The sequence below is a fragment of the Amphiura filiformis genome, chromosome 1 (genome assembly GCF_039555335.1).
Source record: "Amphiura filiformis chromosome 1, Afil_fr2py, whole genome shotgun sequence".
Lineage (NCBI taxonomy): Eukaryota > Metazoa > Echinodermata > Ophiuroidea > Amphilepidida > Amphiuridae > Amphiura > Amphiura filiformis.
In genome coordinates, this window is record NC_092628.1 from 98483628 (window position 1) to 98505240 (window position 21613).

The following is a 21613-nucleotide window of genomic DNA, read 5'->3' on the forward strand; positions in this document are numbered from 1 at the left end:
AGGAATTTGAGGAGGAAAAAGCTAATAACCATACTGGTACCCTGCAAGCAAAATTGTCATTATTGAAGAAAAAAAGAGATGTAATAACCCCATTGCCACCATGCACCCCATATCTACCTGCATCCAGGCACTTTTCTCACACATTTCTTCCATAAAAATATAAAATTACATCTAATTTCATCTGATTACTTTGCACTCAGTGCACATCATCTATTTCTTGTTTGTTTTTTTCTAGCACCTGAGTGACTTTTTCTTAAACATGTCCCTGTTTTCTGTTTGTAGTGTTTGTTTTCTGTGTGTGCATGCTTGCAGCTTAATTTACATGTTTGTTGGATTTTGTTTTGTTGGTTTTCTCGTTTGTCATGTTTTGTTGGACTGAAAGAAAACCGCCAAATTACATTACACAGTGACTAAATGAAACTGACAATTTTCAGTCATTGATTTTCAGTTTTAGCATGTTTTTCTTCAGTTTTAGTCTTCAGTACTGTATTTGTTGTGTGTATAAATGTTGTTTTTGTTTAGTTGTAGAAAAAAACAATGTGAAAATTTCTTTTCCAGGAAAGTTGCTTTTTTAAGTTAAGTTTTTAGGTGCTGCAGAAATGTTTGTTGAACAACTTTTGGAATGTAAGTGATCCTCAGCTTATTGTGCAGTATCATGAATAAAGGTGAGTTGTCATTATAATACAGTCATTTAGTATGAGCTATTGAAATAAAAAAAGGCTCTGGGTACCAGAGACTCTTGCCAGATCAAGGCAGCGGCACATCGAGCCTATGCCCTCCTTTTTGAATAAAAAACAAAAAAAATATTGCCATAAAAAAGGGGAAAAAAAAGAAATCCTCTCCCTCATACACCACCATGCGTCAAACAGTAATAATAATGGTAGAAAAGGTTTCAATTGAGATTTATTTTTAAAAACTTTTTGTTTTAAGCAATGATAACAATAATAGTATAAAAATGGCCTGCAAAATGGCTTGAATTAGGCATTTAATTTGAAAATGTGTCAAATTTCTGAGACGCCACACCACACCTTGTTGGGCGATGGCCACTTCATGGTTTTTATAAAAGTGACAAGAACTTTGATTGTGCCCCCATTTTACAAATTCCTGGACCCACCTCTGCCAAAGACAAATTAAATTGGCGCCAAAAGCCTGCAGTGCTTTTATATTGCTGGAATGAAAATTATTTCTGTTAAAAAAACTGATTGCTTTGTGAAGTGTTGCACTCAAAATATTGAAATGAAGTGAACTATCAGATTTGTTGACATTTCTCTTGGAAGTGAAATTCATTTGATATACTTCAGTTATTGATAAACCCGATGTTTTTATCATTGCAAGTTTTGATCTGTCCAATTAGACAAGTATAATTTAGGAATTTTCAAAGTTAGAGATACATTTCTTTTTCAAATTTAGTACGGTATATAGAAGAATGGCTTGTTTCACTATGTCAAAATAAAACAAGAACAAAAGCACAATTAATATTTGGTCTTGTATTAGAAAACACCTGTACACCAGTGTGCTGTGTGCAATGTTTTAGCTGATTGAAGTTTAGTACCACCACATACATGTAGTACCATCCAGATTTGTAGTCAATTTACATACTCTTGAAGTATAAATATGAGCTTAATATTAAGCTTAATATATTAAGCTCATGATGATGCTCTTTGTACCTGGGATATACCCATCTGGCATGCTGTAGTACCTTTATATTCCACACATTTACTCATTAAATTTCATGTGTGCCCATATTTACACTACCAGATTCCTATGATGCTGTACCAGTGCAGCACCAGTCCAGTACCAACGTGTCAACTGTACTCCAGAGTACCCACACAGGTATTCTGGAGTACCAATGAAGGAGCTGCACGAAAGTGTACCTCTAAGAATCTGGTAGTGTATAAGATGCAGCTGTGCAATTAAACCAATATTATGGATATGAATATTCTGTACTCGTACTCATAATCAAAGCCATGTTAACTCTTCATGAATGAGTATGTGAATTGTACTACAAGTCTAGCATAGGTCATAAGGTAGTGCACACAAGTGATCACAGACTGAATGTTAACAATCATTACAGATGATTTTGTAGTTTTTGAAGTTTTAGTCACATTTTGTATAACATTTTAGGTAGTTTCACATAATAGTTGCAAATCATAAATACACCTCTCTTTTTCAATAAATGTGTATGTCAGAAACTTATTCCAACTGATTCAACTGTTTTTACACTAGTGCACCGACCGTTGTTGTCCTCACAAATTGCTTCCAAAGCACATTTGTCAGTTGCTACTATAGAGCGTAATTTGAAAGTAAATACTTTAATCAACATCAATTAAAAGTAGGGATCAGTTTGGGAAACAAAATTATGTAGTATGCAAATACCAAGATAAATGACAGTTTTCTTTATGTTTATATCATTTTCATATCATAACAATGAATTGTGAATCATGTGCAAACTATAATAGCCTACTTTTATTTTGGCATATCTAAGCCCTGTTTTGTATGGCATCAAAGAAAATGATACTAGATTTTTAAGCATAAACTAATTGTGATATGCATCAATTTTTAAGTCCTTTGATGACTGCTTGTAGGTCCAAGCAAAATGGTTAGATTTTTGACAGTACCTGAAAAATAACTGCAATATCATTAATCTCATTCATTAAAAAACAAAATACAATTTTAAATTTTTCCCTTTAAAGAATCAAATAGTGATTTTTTGATGCACCATCAGATTGATGAGTGCCACTGCTGTAAAAGTGATATCTAAATAAAAACTAAACTAAATTTAACTAAACTATAGTGACCAATTACAAAGCACATAATCAACCAATGTTCAAATACAGAAGTTGTGTGTGCGTCAGTTGTTTGTTCTTGTGCGAAAGTTGTTATAGTAACCACGCATCGCGTTTGCGTTTTGGCAAATAAATAACTTTGATTGGATCTCATGCTCTGCATATATTTATGAACTTATGAATAACTTGTATTTACTCATTCTAGTTTATTTTAAAAATCAACATTATTTTCAAATTGCATGTTAAGTGTTAATCTATTATTATTATGGATCCATTCCATCCCATGTCATAGCACATTATTTTGTTTGTATGTCCATGCATGATGTGAATGTTTCATTTCTTATTCCAACTTGACTCCTAGCCCTTAATCATTTCATACAGTGAAGTATATAATCTATGTGTAAACTCTGCCTGTCCTATTTCTTTGCACAATTATCACTTCACCATAACATTCCTTAAGCATGTTCTTCCCATATAGAAAGCAAACCAGTATCAGATTCAAGCCTCCCATTTAGATGTACCAATCATATCGTCATTATTTTCAGAATTTGTCGTTTGGTGAAGTACCAATTGTACAATGGTACTATTTACGGATGGTACTGATGGTAGAACTATCTTTGGTTATGTGATCCACTTTTAACCATCAATGAACAAGAATATTTTAATGAAGTATATAATAATATATAACCTATGGAAGGATGTTAGAATTCTTTTACAAATAAGTTGAGGTATCAAACTTAGGATTCTATCACTTCCAATAAAATGCAGTTATGAAAAGCCACTTTGGTCAATAGAGGTTATCCACTTTACTCATGTGTGACTTCTAACAAAAGGCGCTGGTTCCCGTAGTATTGAAACCAATTCAATGCACAACTTTGGAGTTACCTGCATGACTTTGGCGGGCTATTTTGAAATGGTTGCACATGCAGGTACTTCTTTTGAAAGTCCTAAACAAGGTATAGCAGTCGCTGATATGATATGCAGCTTATAGAATACAGATAACCTCTATTACAGAAATAAAATGGCATTCAAATTTACTTCTTTGACTGAATTGCAGATGAAACATTTTTTCGGTGCAAGTTTAGTATTTAGTATGCCACCCTTTCATATACCCACTGACTATTTTGAGATAGTACATACTTACAGAATACAGTGCAGGTCCTGGGTGGCGTATAACTGTAATTTTCAATAAATTATGCAGTGTTTCACACAATCTTGGATATTGTTTTGATCAATGGAACAGATATTGAGATGTCATAACTTTTTCCCCTTTTAGATGTGAATGAGTGTGACTCTAGCCCATGTCTGAATGGTGGTCTATGTATCGATGGAATCAATGGATACACATGTAATTGTCAACCTGGATGGACTGGTGTCAACTGCGAAGTTGGTAAGTGTGTTTTTATGGTAAAATTGTGATAATTGGGGAAGGTCAGAGGGAGCCTGACCACATGACATTGTTACTGCTGTCAGGTTCTTACCATGGTCCGCAGAACAGGCAAGTCTTCACCTTCAAGAAGTACTTAAAATGAATTTTATGAAAGATCGCTCAAATGATAAACAAAGTTGCAAGGAATATCAACAAGGAGAAAATACCAAAAGAAAGCAAAATTGACATAAATACTTGGCACCTGGGCATCATTGCCATCACTATAGAAGCATGCATGTATCTGCTGATGCATGCTTGCCAAGATTAAGTTCGACTTGAAATGAATTCAAAGTTTCTTTTTGCCATTCCTTTCCTTTGGATTAAAACAACCCTACATCAATCTGCTCTTATTTGTTTTCCAGATATTGATGAATGTGCTAGCAACCCATGTCAGAATGGTGTATGCATTGATGGTGTCAATGGCTACACCTGCGTATGTGATCCAGGATGGGAAGGAGTCAACTGTGAAATTGGTAAGTGACTGAAGTATGGGGGATATGGTGTGATATTTTGTTACAATATTGAGTAGAAAAGTTCTGATTGCTTTGCGGGATTTTGGATGCTTTGGTATTGGCACTTTTAGCTTTGAGCTTGATTTCTGGAGATCACTCTGTGACTGTATTATGGGGTATTGACAACTGTATAGCATGTTGCAGGTTATTGATTTCCTGTCTTACTCTGACAGGACGGGCGCTACCGTTAGGGGGGCGCCAAATTGACCAATTCAGCCAGGACCAGCATCAATTCTGCGCCCCTCCAAGGGATGAAGGTCAAAATTTTTGTGCGCTTCGCGCGCATTTCAACTCAAAATCAATTGAAAGAACATTTTAAGATTGATATTCAACTTCTAGTAACCAAAATTAATTAGTGGTAGGCCTTATTTGTCCAAAATTTCGTATGCGGTATTAAAAAATTCTCGGGGAGGAGGGGGGGTAAGGGCGCCAATTTTGTTTCTTGCCCCGGGCGCTACCAACCCTAGTTACGCCACTGATACTAATGTACTACATGTCTAATACTACCCCTCAATCAAAATAAAGTTTTCCCCAGTTACATTGCATGTTCTCGGTTCTTCTTGTGAAATTATTAACATCTTGTCTTTTTCTTTCTTTTTTCTTCCTTCCTTCCTTCCTTTTTTCTTCAGATATTATGGAATGTGAAAGCATGCCTTGTCTGAATGGTGGTCAATGCTTTGATGGAGTCAATGGCTATTTGTGTATATGCAGACCTGGATGGACTGGTGTTAACTGTGATACAAGTAAGGATCTTAATATGAAAAGTTCACACACAAACTGTGATCTATGAGGGTCATTCAAAAAGTTCTACCTCCATCATCACATCTCTGTTATCTTATGTGCTAGGATATTGAAATTACCCATGATTATACTCTTAAATCTAGCTTACAAAATAAAAGTTATAGTAAGAATTCCAATTGAATGAACGCAGCTTTTAACAGCTGCACTCGATCCAACCGCGATCGTATATTGCGTATTTCAAACTACAACACGAACGCACAACCTTGGATACAATGCTATCCAATCACGAGTGTGTTCAGTGTGCGTTGGCATGGTTGGATTTACTTCCGCGTTACTCACGCACAGTCACACACGCTGGCGTACATCGCGCAGTGTACGCAAAAATTTGTCACGCTATTGAAAGCTGCGTTCATTCAATTGGAATTCCCACTATAGTTATTTTTGGTTAAGATGTAAGAATGTGATTTATTTAGTTAAATATATGAACATTATACTATAATGTGGTGATGAATTGGATGGAAATGTAAGTTAGAATAGGATTTGTCCATGCAATTTCGCGACCATGACATGCCAGTTCTAAGCTTCCTTAAGCTTACTTGCTCTGGCATGGAAATTTTCTACATTTCGGTCACTTTTTCTTTGAAAAAAGATGGGGGTATTAATAGAGGGGAGTGTTTAATAGAGTAAATATGGTATTTGGCTTAAAGCAAAGGTTTAATCACATAATCAACACACTTCAAATTACAATTTGCTGTGCATGTTTCAAAATAATCTGGAAGTACACTATTGTCCTCTCCATGACAACGCACAAGCATGGTGTAGTCCATAGGTCTCTCCTCTTTGCATGCATAATAAACATAAGTTCTTTGCATCATTTAATGATTTGATCATAATTATTTTTTATTCCATATATTATTACCACTTATACCTTTCACAAGTAGTTAGAATCCTGTGAAAAGTCACAGTAGTCTGAATGTGGTGATTTCATGTAGTAATACTGTAACATTTGAACATCTGGAGTGTTTAGCTTTCCTTTGTTGTGCTGTGTATAAACATTTGGGAATACTTTTAAAAGATTCTTTCTTACTAGGATATTACTAAATTAGTTTCTAGTGATCTTTGAGTGTTTGAGAAATGCAAAGAATACATTGTAGATAAAATTTAGTATTTTGTCACCTGATATGATAATATCACAATCATTTTGAGGCAAGTTGAGTTTTTGCCCTCAATTCCTGATTTTGGTTGTCTTACACAAGTTCATTTCACTTAACTTTTAAGCCTTCGTAACTCAAGTAACCATTCGCAAAGTTACGAATACCCAATACTAGACATAAATTTACTTACAAAGGGTACCGTAAATGGAACTTAACGACTTGTTGTAAGTTACGAACGATTTTGAGGCTTACAAAGCTTTGTAAAGTTTATTGAAATGGACCCTTTATTGTGTTTTGTAGTCAGTTATAAATCATATCCAAAGAATTTTAATAACTCTGATGATGTGATCAGTGTTTCAATCATTTGTTTTTGGATAATACCCTTAAGACAAGATTTCATTATTAGGGTGACAATTTATTCAGGTAGTCATAAACTGGTCATAAAATCCAGGTTGATTTTTGACCACTTTGTAAGACGAAGCATAAATTTTGTTTTACACCATTGATTTAAGTGGAATAGAGCTTGATTATTCCTCTTTACTGAACAGTTTAAAAATGCCCCATAGTTTTCACAGTGCGTTTTTTTCTAAATTATTAGTCATGCAAGTGTTAAGATCTTTTTGGGACAACCTGTAACATATGAATATTATTGTCAAATTACTGAAGATTTCATATAATTTTCATTGCTGCATCATTTCAGCTTGTTCTATATTTCTTTCAAATGGACTAAACTATTATATGAGACTGTATAGAATCATGCACAATGCTATTGAAATGTGCCTTGCTGGATTGTCATGCATGGGGCTAAAACAGTATACCTCTGGCTTGTTTGCCAAGGCCTGTAATTAAACAATTATTGCCATCTTTTAGTGTGAGCGCTGCAAGTTTGTGCATGCAGTGTTAAGCATGTGTAATTGACACAACCAACTGCACGCAGGTCAGAAACCAAGCATGCACTTATGATCAAATTTGGCCCATCATGTGGGGAAAGAATCCATAGGAACACTATTTAACCAGTCATGAGTGACATGCAAACATGATTGTTATAGATGACTATTTGTTTTTCTTTCAGATATTGATGAGTGTGCTTCAATGCCTTGTTTGAATGGCGGTCAATGTGTTGATGGAGTCAATGGCTATGTGTGTCTGTGTGCTCCTGGCTGGACTGGTGTGGATTGCTCAATTAGTAAGTACTGACAATCTGAAAGTATGAAATCAAACATGGTGGTGTATAACATACATTTGGCAAAAAAGTTTTATAATGTAAATCTAAAGTATATATATCCTTGAATAGTCATATTCCCCCTCGAACAAAGGGCCTAATTTTACATTGCAATTTTGATTGCAATTGCAATTGGTATTGTGGTGCATTCTTGTATGTACTTTAATTGATGCCTTTACATTGATAATTTTCAGATATTGATGAATGCGACCCCAACCCATGCCTAAATAATGCTGTATGTGTTGATGGAATCAATGGATATCAGTGTATATGTGCTGCTGGCTATGAGGGATCCATATGTGAAACTGGTGAGTACTCCCAGGATATGATGGCATTGGGTGGGTGGGTTTTTGTTGAATGTGTAGGTATCCAGATGTGAACTTTGACCTATGTTGATGTCTTTACAAAAGGTCTGTTTATACTATGCCGCAATTGCATTGCGTTGCCGCACTGCATCATACTGCAAAATACTGCACTGCGGTATTGCAATAAAGTTAAATACATTTAAACTCGGAAATGCGACAAGTTGTATTAAGTTGCGGCAAAAATGCAGCCAATGCAGCATAGTATGAACAGACCTTTAGACTAAACACATTGCCCATATTTGTGACGATTGTAGAGGAAATGTGTTGAAAGCAAATGTCAAGTGTCGTTTATTCCTAAACTAAGAAACTAATGTGGTACCTCTTCTAGAATAAAAGCCTTTAATATATCATAATGGAAGTAAAAAAAAAGGAGAAAACAGTAAAATACAGAAAATCTTTCTTTTGGCATTTATTACATAGTAATTGCATTGCATTATAATTATTTTCAGATATTGATGAATGCGCTAGCAATCCATGCCGTAATGGCCAATGTGTGGATGGAGTTGATGGATATACATGTACCTGTAATCCAGGATGGACTGGCGTAAACTGTGACCAGAGTAAGTAACATTGGATGGTATACAAATATTAACTGTCTACGTATGATGATAGAAATATGATCACGTCTATGGTTAACATCCTATTTATCTTAATTCAAAGCAGGCAACATAGAAACAATCCAGATTATTACTTAAACAAACAAAGACCAATCTAAGATAGAAAGAGAGTGAATATTGCTGTAAAATGTATATTGAAAGTTGGTCTAGTGGCATGATTCACCTTTGCATCTCACTCAGGATAAAGTCTTATCTGTGATTAGTAAGTTTTTAGTGGGTTCACAGTTTGGAGCTGTCAAGCTTTCGTCAGGAGTAGCTCTTACTATTTCAGGACATATGGGCTGTCCCATGCCAATTGACGGTTCTGACACTGAAGACTGCGCCTTTTCAACAGAGAACAAGCAGATAAACTTGCCTATCTGCTAATGTGAAAGTTTTGGTGGCCCTGAATAGAGACTTTCACTGGTTAATTGTTATGAACTTCTGGCGTAAAAGCCTATCCTACAATTTGTCTTATCTATGCTTCTAAATTTGATCCAGTATTTCTGAAGAAATCACATTGCATTAATAATATGGCCTCATATAAATCTTGACAGTAGTCAGGCATTTGTAGTATGTTTACCCTTTGTTCAATTGATGTTTTTCAGATATTAATGAATGTGACTCCAATCCATGTGAGAATGGTGGTGTATGTGTTGATGGCATTAATGGATATACATGCCAATGTGCTGCTGGCTACACTGGAACTAACTGTGAACAAAGTAAGTCAACATTCTTATCCGAAATGTTCATGTCAGGATATATGTGATGTGATCAAGCAATATCAGTCGGAACTCGGAAATATTGATTTTGAGATATAGCCAAACAAAGGGAATATTATACAAATATTGACTGCTATGAGGGGCACAGTTAAAATTATAGGCCGGTGATGTCAAAACCATGACTATGCCGAAGCGAAGCTGAGGGCATAGTCATGGTTTTGACATCACCGCGGGCCTATAATTTTAAACTGTGCCCTAATATTAAGCAGTCAATATTTGTTTTATATACCGAATAATATAGATTCTTCTCATTTGATTGGTTAAAAGATTTCCTGACTGACAAGGCCTACAAGCTTTTAACTGCATGCCATAGGCCTAAGTAGGCTTAAATGCACACAGTGCATGCAAGAGCAAGGGTGCAGTATTTGGACCGATATCTACCGATTTCATATCTAAAACAACCCTACCGTTTCTGTGCTAACATCACACACTGCCGATTCTCCAGGTCGTAGTAATTTGTCTAAAAAGTGACATTTGGCAGGTAAAATCCTTGACATGTAGGCCTAACAGATTGAAAACAATCACTGCACTCACGGCGGCCGGTGAAAGATCGTCGTCAAGGAGAGGTCAAATTCATTGCGAACTGTGACCGCGATAGTCTCTTTTACAACACTGTAATCAACGCCGGCCGTGTAGTGGGTGCGCTATGTATACGAGCAATCTGTGTATTCGGGTTGCGAATATCCAATTATTTTCCGGGCACAGTTGATTCTATGCCCGGGGCACAGTTGTTGCTTATGACGTCATCTTAATAGAAAAAGGGGGCACAGCTATTTTAATGACTCCACTTTTAACCAATCAGATGAGAGGAATCTTTATATGAGGTATATAATTCCTTTTGTTTCCTGCTGTTTTTGAAACTCTTTAATTGCTCATATTTTTAGAACTGGTTGTTCAATTTCAATGGGGTTTTCTACAAAAGGCAGCTTTGTACATGTTTTTTACTATTCTATAAAAAACTAAAAATGTAATATTTCTGAGTTTTGACTGATTTTGTTTGATCGCATCACATATATATGCAAACAAATATTTCATTTAAAATACTTTTTTAGGTTAGTATGGTGTCAGTGAAAGTGCAGATTGCCACAAAATATCACAAGTATGTGGCAGGGGGAGGGAACTCAACTTTCACTTCCACATTTTAAGGTGTGCACCCCTATTGGTTTGTGCACATGACAATAACCTTATTCAGCTTCTTCAATCAAAGTGAGTGCTGTAGACAATGAGGCTTGTTATGGTAAACATTGACCATGTTGGCGGAAAGTGAAAACTTATGACATAAATTATGTGTACAAACCAATAGGGTTGCAACTTTTTATTTTGTACCAGCCATCAGTTTTATTTGCATATTTCTGCACCATTTGCTGTCACTGATATCTTAAATTAAAGAAATAACATCCTTGCGGTCATTATGGTCACCTTGAGTTTTGAAATCAATCCTCACTTGGCTGTAAGTTCATGATCCATGAACTGCTACCTTATTTATAGTGCTGACTCTATGTAAAAGTACTGTGTGGATAGGGGTCAGCCAGGGGACTTCTCAAAACAAAATATCCGTTTGATACCTTGCTATTAATTTAATATTCATTTGATTTGTAGATATTGATGAGTGTGCTTCCAACCCCTGTCTCAATGGAGGCGTCTGTGTAGATGGGATCAATGGTTACACATGTCAATGTGCTGCTGGCTTTACTGGACCCAACTGTGAACAGAGTAAGTTAACGTTTGTAATATATCATGATTTGATATTATCCAGAACTTACTACCAGATTGGTTAAGTTCTCCTTAAGGTAGCTGCCTCGGAAACAACACCCTTGCAGGAAAATAGCGCCTTCGTCATATCACTCAGGTCTATTCATTTAAATCTTTAATCATAACAAAGAAAAGTATTTTCCCCACCTATTTTAAGAGTCTTTACAATTCTTTATTTTTTTTAAATTCCCTAAATTTGGACAGTTTTTGATTTTAGTAGCCCACAAGGAAGGTGCTATGATCACCAAACTTTCAGGGATGGTAAATTATCTTAACATCTAAATTTAATAAAATTTATGTTTTCATAAGTTTGGCTATTTTGAGAAATTGGCAAAGTGCCAAAAACCCTTCCCTGTAGTAATTCAATTGGATTTTGAGATGAAAAAAAAATCGCATAAGTCAAGAACGCTTTGTTGGAAAAAAATTAAAATTTGGCAAGTAAGGTTTTCTCATCAATTCACAAATCCCATATCATTTCAAGGAGTTCTGTACATGACACCGATAAAGCCACCTTAAAGGGCTGACATGGGTGACTAAGTCATCTTTTGGTAACATCTGTTTCTATGTACATCATCTATTACCTGTTTATATTGGGATTTGTGGCAGTGACATTGTCGTTGCAACCATTAATTAGTATGTACCTTGGTGTCTACAATTATCAATAAAATGCCCATAAAACCATAAGATGCTTTGAATAAAACTTCACAAATGAATGTAGATGTACTACTACCATTTAAATTGGTGGGTTTGACATAACATATTGTATGGGAAGAAAGTAAGATGACAGAAAGTAAGACAGAAAGGAAGATGGAGAGATAAAATAAACCAGTTCCTAGATATAATCTGTGCCAGACAAGGAAATCACCGGAGAGATCAGTGTCAGTGTGGTATAAAGTGATTGTACCCAAAGAGTACTGACTAGAAATCACCCAATGTGTTAGGTTATGTTAAATCCACCATATTATTTTATCACTCATGAAGAACAAATTGTGTACCTCCAGCATTTTTCAGCGAGAGCCCATGAACAATAATTTGTGCTAAAGCTTGAGCATTACAAGGTTTGCACTATCAGTGCCTAGCACACATTTTTGCCACAACATGTTACATGCAGAACGCAAAAAATACACACACTTTAAATAGAAGTTTGCCAGGCACATAGCAAAATTATCTGAAGGTACACTATTTTCCCTCCATATGAGCAACACACAAACATGGCAGAGTTGGTACTCGCTCATTTTATTGAAATTGTCATTAATTAAACCATGTCAACCAGAAAAACACAGATTTTGGTTAGATGTTATCAACTTATCACGGACATTATGGCAAACACCTTTAAATCTGTCACATGGTTTGGATCAGGTCATCAATCAACTTCCTTATCGATTTACCTCGGATGACTCTAAATCATCCACCCAGCTGAAGGCCAAAGGTTTTGGTCACAACATCAGTGATAAAATCTAACCAAAGAGTGTTTTTGTTCTGGTTGACATGATTTAATTAATCACAATTTGAACATTTCCCAGGTGATTGAGAGTATACACAGTGTTAATTGTTAATGATGATGATGTCTGTGGCATTGAAGTGGTGTATTCATTACATCATTGATGTGGTGTTACCTTGGTGAGGCCTTTTCTGTGCATTAGGTCAACATTGGCTAATGATGATGATGTCAGTGGCATTGAGGTGGTTTATCCATTATGTCATGGCGCCTTGGTGAGGCCATTACCCTGCTTTAGATAAACAATGATGATGATGTCAGTGGCATTGATCTATTATGTCATTGGTGTGGTATCACCTTGGTGAGGGCTTTTCCCTGCATTAGGTCAACAATGTCTAATGATGATGATGTCAGTGGCATTGAGGTGGTTTATCCATTATACCATTGGCATGGTGACACCTTGGCGAGGCCTTTTCCCTGCATTAGGTCAACAATAGCTAATGATGATGTCAGTGGCATTGAGGTGGTTTATCCATTGAATTGTATCGTTTTGTATTGTTTCATTAATTAAAAAATTGATTGACTTATTGGTTGATTTTCAGATATTGATGAGTGTGGTAGCATGCCTTGTCAGATGGGTCAGTGTATTGACACTGTAAATGGTTATACATGCCTATGTGATCCTGGTTGGACTGGACTTATGTGTGAAATTAGTAAGTTTTTTTCAAACATTCAATCAGGAAGCTATTCATAGCTCCTGTTCCTGTTTGTGCATGGATCAGCTTAAAAAGTAATCTACTCTACTTATTCCTGAGAAAGATTTTTTTTAACACAAGTCTCCACATACATAAATGACACCCAGTGAAAAAATTTCACTGACCATCCAGGATTGGAACCTGGGACCTTCGGATCACCTGACTGATGCTCTGCCAACTGAGCTAATGAGTCAGACGGAGAAGAGCAGTGATGTTATTATCTATAGGCCTTCAGTTCAATATCTGCCCTCTATCATCTTCTCATCCAAGAAGCTTTAAGAAAGAGGTTTGGAAATCATTCCGAAATCACTCTACTTATTATTCACTGAAGAATAAAGCTGAAATTTGTTAGGGTGATAAAGTATGATGAATTTGGTGCTGTATAGTTTTGTGGGCTTGATAAACAGAAAACTTATTGAAGTCATTTGTGAAACGTAAAAGTATATGTGACATGGTCAAGGGGAATGAGTCATGTATCGATCCTGGTCGAAAATGAGTTTTACATTTGTTTCTAAAGAGGACATTGAGAGCTTTCAGAAACCCCATGAAAACCCCATGTTGATACGACTCTTCTTTGTGAAGTTACATCAATTTATCAATCGCTGAAAACAATATAAAACAAAAGAATTTTAACACTTTCTTTGTCTATATCTCAAAATCAATATTAGTGACATCCGACTCATTTCCCTTGATCATGTCATATATGCTATACAGCAAAGTTCAAAATTCTGTTTGTGGTGCTAAACGAATTGTTAGTTTTGTCACCCTGTCTTATATTCATTTTTATTACTTTTTTCCTTCAGATATTGATGAGTGTGCTTCAAACCCATGTCAAAATGGAGGCATCTGTATTGATGGAATCAATGGATACACATGCCAATGTCCTGCTGGCTTTGCCGGAGTCAACTGTGAAGAGAGTAGGCCTAATGTTTGATTGTATAAAATATTTGTTATATTCTGTATTGAACTCTGACTAACCATTCACATCTTTTGGAGATGTAATGAATATATAACTGTACTGTTACTTTGCCTCACAATATCTTTTTAATCTCTTCTCGCAACACTTAACATCTCAAAGCATACACCAATTTGAGGTACAACTTCTTGTTAATCTCATAGGTCTTTTTTAACTAATGTCAAAAGAATGTTTAAAGGTTTAATAACTCACAAATCTAACCAAAAGTTTCATATATATATATATAATGTTACAAAGTTCTTTTTTTTCCTTCAAAACAATCTTGCAATGTAAAACATTTACTTCATCCGACAAATCTGACCTAATAGAACTCTTTAGACAAATTTTCGAAATTTTGTACTTTCTTTATTTTATTTCTAAATAGAAATAGATTAGATATGAAAATTTTGTCCTTTCGTATTGAAGATATAGATTTTGTTCCCCAAAACACCAAAAAATGTAGGCCTTTTTTGAAGAAAAAAATGTATATCTTCAATATGAAAGATCAAAATTTTCAATTTGATTTATAAAGTTTACTTCAAGGACTGTTAAATATCAAATTTTAATAATTTGCCATAAAATTTGTATTATATCGCAAATTTCAAAAAATCAAAATTATTTGATATCAGAAGGACATTTTTTGATGTGCTCTCAGGTCCCACAAAAAATGCTGTGCAAATGTCGCTGTACGATTCTTTAAGCACGATTTATTTTTTGAAAAAATCCACTGATATACCTTTCTATCTCTTAAAATGACCATATGCTGTCCACAGCAAAATTGCATGGTTGTTTGCAAAGTATGAGACACATGCGCAGCATTGATAAGGCTTACTACTACTTACTTACAGTTTATTACCACAGATATGCTTGTTCCAAAAATATTTGAATTTTGCCCAGGAATATCTATCTATACATCAAGTCTAATTTGATCATTAAACTGACTCCAACAACAATTCTTTCATTCTGATAACTAACTTATATTTTGTGATTTTCTGATATTTGTTTTCATTAATGATTCAAAATGCTGTCTATCGTTTAAGATTTGTTTTAATAATTAATTTTGAATAGACTGATTCTTGAGGTGCATGTTCAACCAGAGAAGATGTAATAAATAAAAATTATCTACTGACAGCATAGAATAATTACATACCATTGGGCTATTCCATCCACACCCCCTGTAGAAGATTTGACTGCCATCGCAATTCCAGTAGCACCTTATGTCCAACCCAAGTGGAAGTTTTTGTCAATGTAAAATTATTGTTGAAATTTATAAATATTTAGTTGAATTTTGTACAAATTTGGCTTAAAATTAGGCACATTTTGTTTAGAATTCCAAAATCCTAAACATTTTTCCACTTGTTAATAGATGGAAATGGTTGGATCATGAATAAATTGAACTGTTGAATTTAGCGGAATTCCAAAACATTTCACAAGGGGGTATGGTTTTCAAATGGAATAACCCAGTGGCTGAAGGTAATAAGTGCTTTGTGATAATGATGTGCTTCTTACACTCATCTGGCAACATGTATAATAAGAGAAAGCTTGTAACTTTTTACAACATATATATATATTGCTTTGATGGAACGTAACAAGTAATCTACAAAGTTCAACTTTCTCCAATTCCAATGATTAATACCACTGTACATAAATGTTCACCTCCATGTAATTTAAATGACAATATAATTTTATTTAACAATATGTTTGTCTTACATGTATATGTAATTAGCATGTTTTGTTGCATGTTTGTGTTTTGTTTACTAATATTTCTATTATGTTACTTATGACAATGTCTTTCATGTTAACATATTTCTTCTTCTACTCTTCTCATTGGGTGTGTCTATATTGCCAATGCCCTGAAGCATCCCTAATCCAGTCTCAGAAAATTTTATCTGCATGATATTTTTGGTATGATTTGATTGAAATATAATATGTGTGAAACCATTTATAAGGGGAGATAGATAACATTGTATGAGCTCACTCAAAGCACTGCTACTTTAATTTACATGTGTGATGTATCTCATCTCATTTTGTTGTTGTTAATGTGCTCAGTATTAATTTTGCTTCTTAGATGTGGCTTGCGATTCCAGTCCATGCTTGAATGGAGGACAGTGCTTCTTGACTGCTACCGGATACAGGTGTCTATGCCCAGCAGGTTTCACTGGAGTCAACTGCGAGGAAAGTAAGTTGTGATAACATTTATTGTGTTGTACCCAATATCACTAACTTGTTATAAACTGTGTATTATAAGAATGTTATCGTAGTATGATTCCTCCCTGACCATAGTTCTGTTCATAATGCACCCAGTAGATACACCAGGTTTTGCTAAAAAAATCCAAAGCACATACCTCCACCTATGCATGCATACTTGATATCATGAAACTGACATTAATTAGAAAACGAAAATAAAACCACCATAAACATAGAAATAAGTAAACCTAAGCACATTTGTTTCCCTTTCTTCCAAGCAAGCTTTGTCTTGACAGGCATGAAGCTGATAATAATGTAGTTATCTGGTTTGAAAGAGGAAAGCAAAAATAAAACATCCAGGTTATGATACATGTTTTACTGTTAACTTCCAGCTGAGCAGTTCTATGATGTAGAGAGCACTATTTTTTTAAATGATTGTCTTACAGAACATTTAAATGATCAGCTTCAATGTAACCCTTTTGTATTCCCTATCTCAGTATCCCCCGATGCATGATGCCAAGCTTTATGGTATATACTAGGGTGTGGGGTTGTGCAAGTATGTTTGTGGGGTGCACATGTGAATGTGATTTTGAAATAGCTTGATAATATTTAATGCAATTTAATGAAGTTACATCTTCAATACAACACAACATATTGCAACATAATACAACAACATATTTATCGTAGTTCAATAAATCCATATTTAGTAATTATTTTGTAGAATACATGATCTTCATAGTCATGCATTTTTTCATGGCATATGTGACATCAGTAGCATGCATGGTTTTGTAGATATCATTTGCATGTTTTCATTTTTTAGTTCAACATGTTGCATGAAGTTTGTTTCTTTTATTACATTTTAGTTTGTAATTTTTTAGTATTGGGCTATTCCACTTAAAATATACACCCACATGGCCTTAATCTCCCACAGAGGGGGTGTAGATTTCAAATGGAGTCACCCATTTAGGTAATTTGAATTCATTCTCTGTGTGGGGAAGATTAAGTTCATCATACAGAGGGTGTAAGGATTTTAACTGGAATAGGCCATTAGTTGGATGACATTTATTTTTGATAGTATTGCATGAGTTTAGTTCATGGTTTTATATCATTACAATTTCAATCATTTGAGTTCCATCAACAATTTGTGAGCATGTTTAGCTTTAATTTCTTCACTTAATGTTTCCACTGTACAAAGAGGTGGGATATCTGAGATTACCTGGTTCAACCAACAAGAGCTCAGTGCTGTTGTAGTATTCAACATCAATATTGTTGAATCTTTACAAATTATTACCAAAAATGTTTTGGTAAAAATTTGTAAAGATTTAGCCTTAAAACCTATAATTTCTTCATGGCTTTTACAAGATCTCGATGTGCCCAATGTAAAGCCTAGCTGTTGAGAAAAATCACTCTACTTTAGCTCATCTCAAGTTTGTTAGTGATGTCAGTCCTTATTTGCGGTTGCGCTGCAGGAGTGTTTACAAACCGCCCTTGTATGCATGCATGTACATTCAATACCAGCAAAATACTCACCTGCATCACTACCAAACTTAACCAAAGTATAGTGAGCCATCATAAAGCTCTAACATAATTGGAGCTTTATGAAGTGAACCATAGACCTTTGATACCACACTGAGCACTGGAGTAGTACTTCAACATATCTTGCATGAGTTTAGCATTTTACATTATAGTTACAATTTATAGTACTATAATTTTAGATATATAAGCCAAAAACATGATAATCTAAAGAAACTGCACTTCTTTCTGTTAACTCTTCAAAAGCACTTTGGTTTATAATCTAGAAGTTAAAGTACATTATGTTTCATATAGTTACATAATTATTATAGTTAAGTTTTATTTGTGCATGTGTATGGTATATCAGTTAGGAGTATGTAAGTAAGATAGTTTTTCTCCTTTTGTATAGAATCATTCTTTTTGCTTATAGTTCATAAAATGGTAATTCACAGGTATTGCATGTTTGGAGGTTCACATCTGTAGCAAAGTATTGAATTTCAGCTGCATTTTCTTTCATTTATTTAGAGCATATTATTAGCATAACAATTTTAATTTTTTAACTCTGTTTGCATTAAGTCTTTGATTCAAACCTCATTAGTATAATAGTTTTAAATTTTTCATTGTTTCTAACTCGGTTTGCATAAGTCTTGGATTCAAATCAGTTCATCTCATTTGATCTGTTTGCTTTAAGTCTTTGATTTAAACCTCGTTTTCATAATTTCACATTAGTTAATCTCATTTGCTCTGTTTGTATGCTTCACATTCTTTCATTTGTATTGCTTACACACCCAAACACTCTTACTACTGCTTAAACATCAAAACAAACATTTACAGAATGATAGTTCACAAGATATTTATATTCCAATCTCAAGCACCTTCCATTTGGAAAGTATTCGCTGTATAATAGGGGAATAATCCATAATAGTCAGTCACACCTCACACATCCACATATATCAAGTGTTTTAAAGCATATTTCAAAATAAGTTGATACCCTGGACGTCCTTGTTGAGTGCTTGCACTGATAAAAGTGCAGGCACAAGTTAAGAAGAATTGGTTAGACAATATTTGGACCAGCAGCCGACTTCATAACTAACTACCTGTAACTTATCACTATTCGTATTGGCTTGTACTATAAACTAAGCACAAATAGTATTATTACCCTTAAATAACAAGAAACTTGTTCTGTGCATGTTGATGCCTCACTTAATTCAGCAAGACTTGATTTACTGCAATAAAAGACACGATTTCAAAATAACAAATTGAGTTATTTGCTTCCCCCAAACATTTTGCCGCTCCTTTTGGAATGGGCTTACTGCAGTGTGATGGTTTAAGAGGCTTTGCATTGCATTTATTGTCAGTGTAAAAATGTGCTATAGAAATTTTGTAATTTTTGTAATCTACCTTTTGGCATTCAAATGGACATAACTTGAAGAATTGAAAGTTAGTGTCTTTAAGATTCTGCCGCTTATTTAAGTATAACTATACTTTCTGTGCCCAGTTTAGATGCACTGTTGTAAGATTGTCTACACAGTGCATCATACATGACCAAGGGGATTTCAATGCAGTTGATTCATATTTCATGTGTCAAATCTGCATTAGTCCATAATCTGCCAAGTTGCATTAACAACTACTTGTCTCTTTAGTTGGTGGGAGATGGTTCAGTGATAAACCAAAATGTCACAGGGAACCAGCAAAATCTTAAAATACTGTCAAAAATACCATCAATCATGACACAGATTTACATAAGACATACATATAAAAGATGGACAGCATCCATCTGTAACGGTCTGCAGAGGCCTGTGGGTTTGGCACAGCACACTATAAATCAAGAAGGGGTTTTTGTCCGTCTAGACTTTAGGAATACAGTTTTGGCACCAATAATCCCTAAGCATTGTCAAACATAATAAATGGCACCATAAGTGGAAAAAAATAAGCACAACAATAGTAGAAATGATTCAATGAGTTGTTGACAATTTCCCTTTGTACATTCAGATGTTTTTATCATTGATGACAGGCTTGATTGAATATAACAGAAAAAACTCCCAGAAAAAAACCCAACAAGAACAAAAAGACCAAACAAATAAAAAACGGCTTGTTGTCAATATGGATTACACCTTGAAACTGACAAATTTTGAATTTGACAGGGCATACAAGTTGATGATTAATTAGTTATTCAACATGTATCATCTCTTTGATGACATTGTAACCTGTCCAGAACAATAGCTTTTCATTATTCCAAGAATATGACAGTGACACTTTTGTATCTACATGTATTTCCCATTGATATACTGATAAAATTGATAAAAAGATTAGAACCTGATCAGTATACATGTAATTGCAGAAAATAACAAAAATAACTCATTGAATCTTCAAGAAGTTACAAAACAACAAACAATGTTTGTACAGCTGTTAAAATACATGCGTTGGTGCTTACACTCATTAATTCATTTCTGGAAGGACAGAAGAAACCAGTTTATAGTAATTCATTGAAATTGTTAATTTCTAACAATGTTAACAGTATCAATAGTTTATAAATAGTCCAAATGACTGATATGGGAATGACATACAGGCCATGTACCACACAATGAGTATGCTGGCTTTATCTGGCATTGAAGCATTTTCCCCTTGGTTCCATTACATATGCACTCACTGAAGAGGTTAGAACTTAGCATCTGGGCCCTGTCGTGTTGTGGATGGTAGAATAATATGCAGCCCTTAGATTATTAATACACAGATTGGAATTTTCCATGCCTGTGCCCTCTAAGCGTACTCGAAATTCAGCTGACGCCGGTACAGCGTACAGACCTGGCGACATCGCTTATCTTCTGTGCAAGTTTCTTTTGTGTACGCTTTCGCGCTGCTTGCGCTATTTTGAGTTTGCTCACGAGGTACCTGACTTAGCGTCGATCCCCTGAGGCAACATGCCATGTTTCCGCGGTATGATGCAGCCAGTCAGATTTTTGAACATGTGCCCAACAATCTTAAATTTGTAATACATGCTTGTTGTGTTCTGCATGTATGCGTCCATTGTGCACGCTATGTGCTGCATATATTGCAATAGCTTTAAAATTAGCATATATTGTTCTGTTTTGTCCCCTTGCTGAAATAATCTGGGGGTACACTATTTTGAGCCTCATGGATGACAATCCACTTGAGCAGATTTCACATAGTGTTATGCATGGCCTTATATGAACTCCACACTTTGCTAGTCAAACCTCTTTGGTACTCGCTTCAATCTTGCTAACAGTCAAAGCACTATTGAGTAACCTGCACAGCTATATAAGAATTTGTTTTACTGCTCAATACTAATTGCTCCTCTTGATGTATTCCAGTCATTATCCAGTGCTTGCTTGCTTGCTTGCTTACTAACCTGCACAAATTTGCATCGCATTATCTTTTACCGCATTTTATTCACTAATGTTGATTT

At 35.0% G+C, this 21613-nt stretch overlaps 1 protein-coding gene across 4 annotated transcripts in view; it reads left to right on the forward strand.

Annotated features, from left to right (window-relative positions):
- The window catches only part of LOC140159496 (uncharacterized), a 208664-nt gene that overhangs the window by 35278 nt on the left and 151773 nt on the right, over positions 1–21613 (forward strand). For 2 of the 4 annotated variants that reach the window (XM_072182988.1, XM_072182995.1), the window contains exons 15-25: positions 4063–4176; positions 4578–4688; positions 5357–5470; positions 7695–7808; positions 8039–8152; positions 8659–8769; positions 9414–9527; positions 11187–11300; positions 13380–13490; positions 14336–14449; positions 16556–16666. In XM_072182988.1, coding sequence (XP_072039089.1) covers positions 4063–4176; positions 4578–4688; positions 5357–5470; positions 7695–7808; positions 8039–8152; positions 8659–8769; positions 9414–9527; positions 11187–11300; positions 13380–13490; positions 14336–14449; positions 16556–16666 — 1242 coding nt within the window. The remainder of the gene's footprint in view (positions 1–4062; positions 4177–4577; positions 4689–5356; positions 5471–7694; positions 7809–8038; positions 8153–8658; positions 8770–9413; positions 9528–11186; positions 11301–13379; positions 13491–14335; positions 14450–16555; positions 16667–21613) is intronic. The other 2 variants (XM_072183001.1, XM_072183006.1) reach the window with 2 other exon arrangements.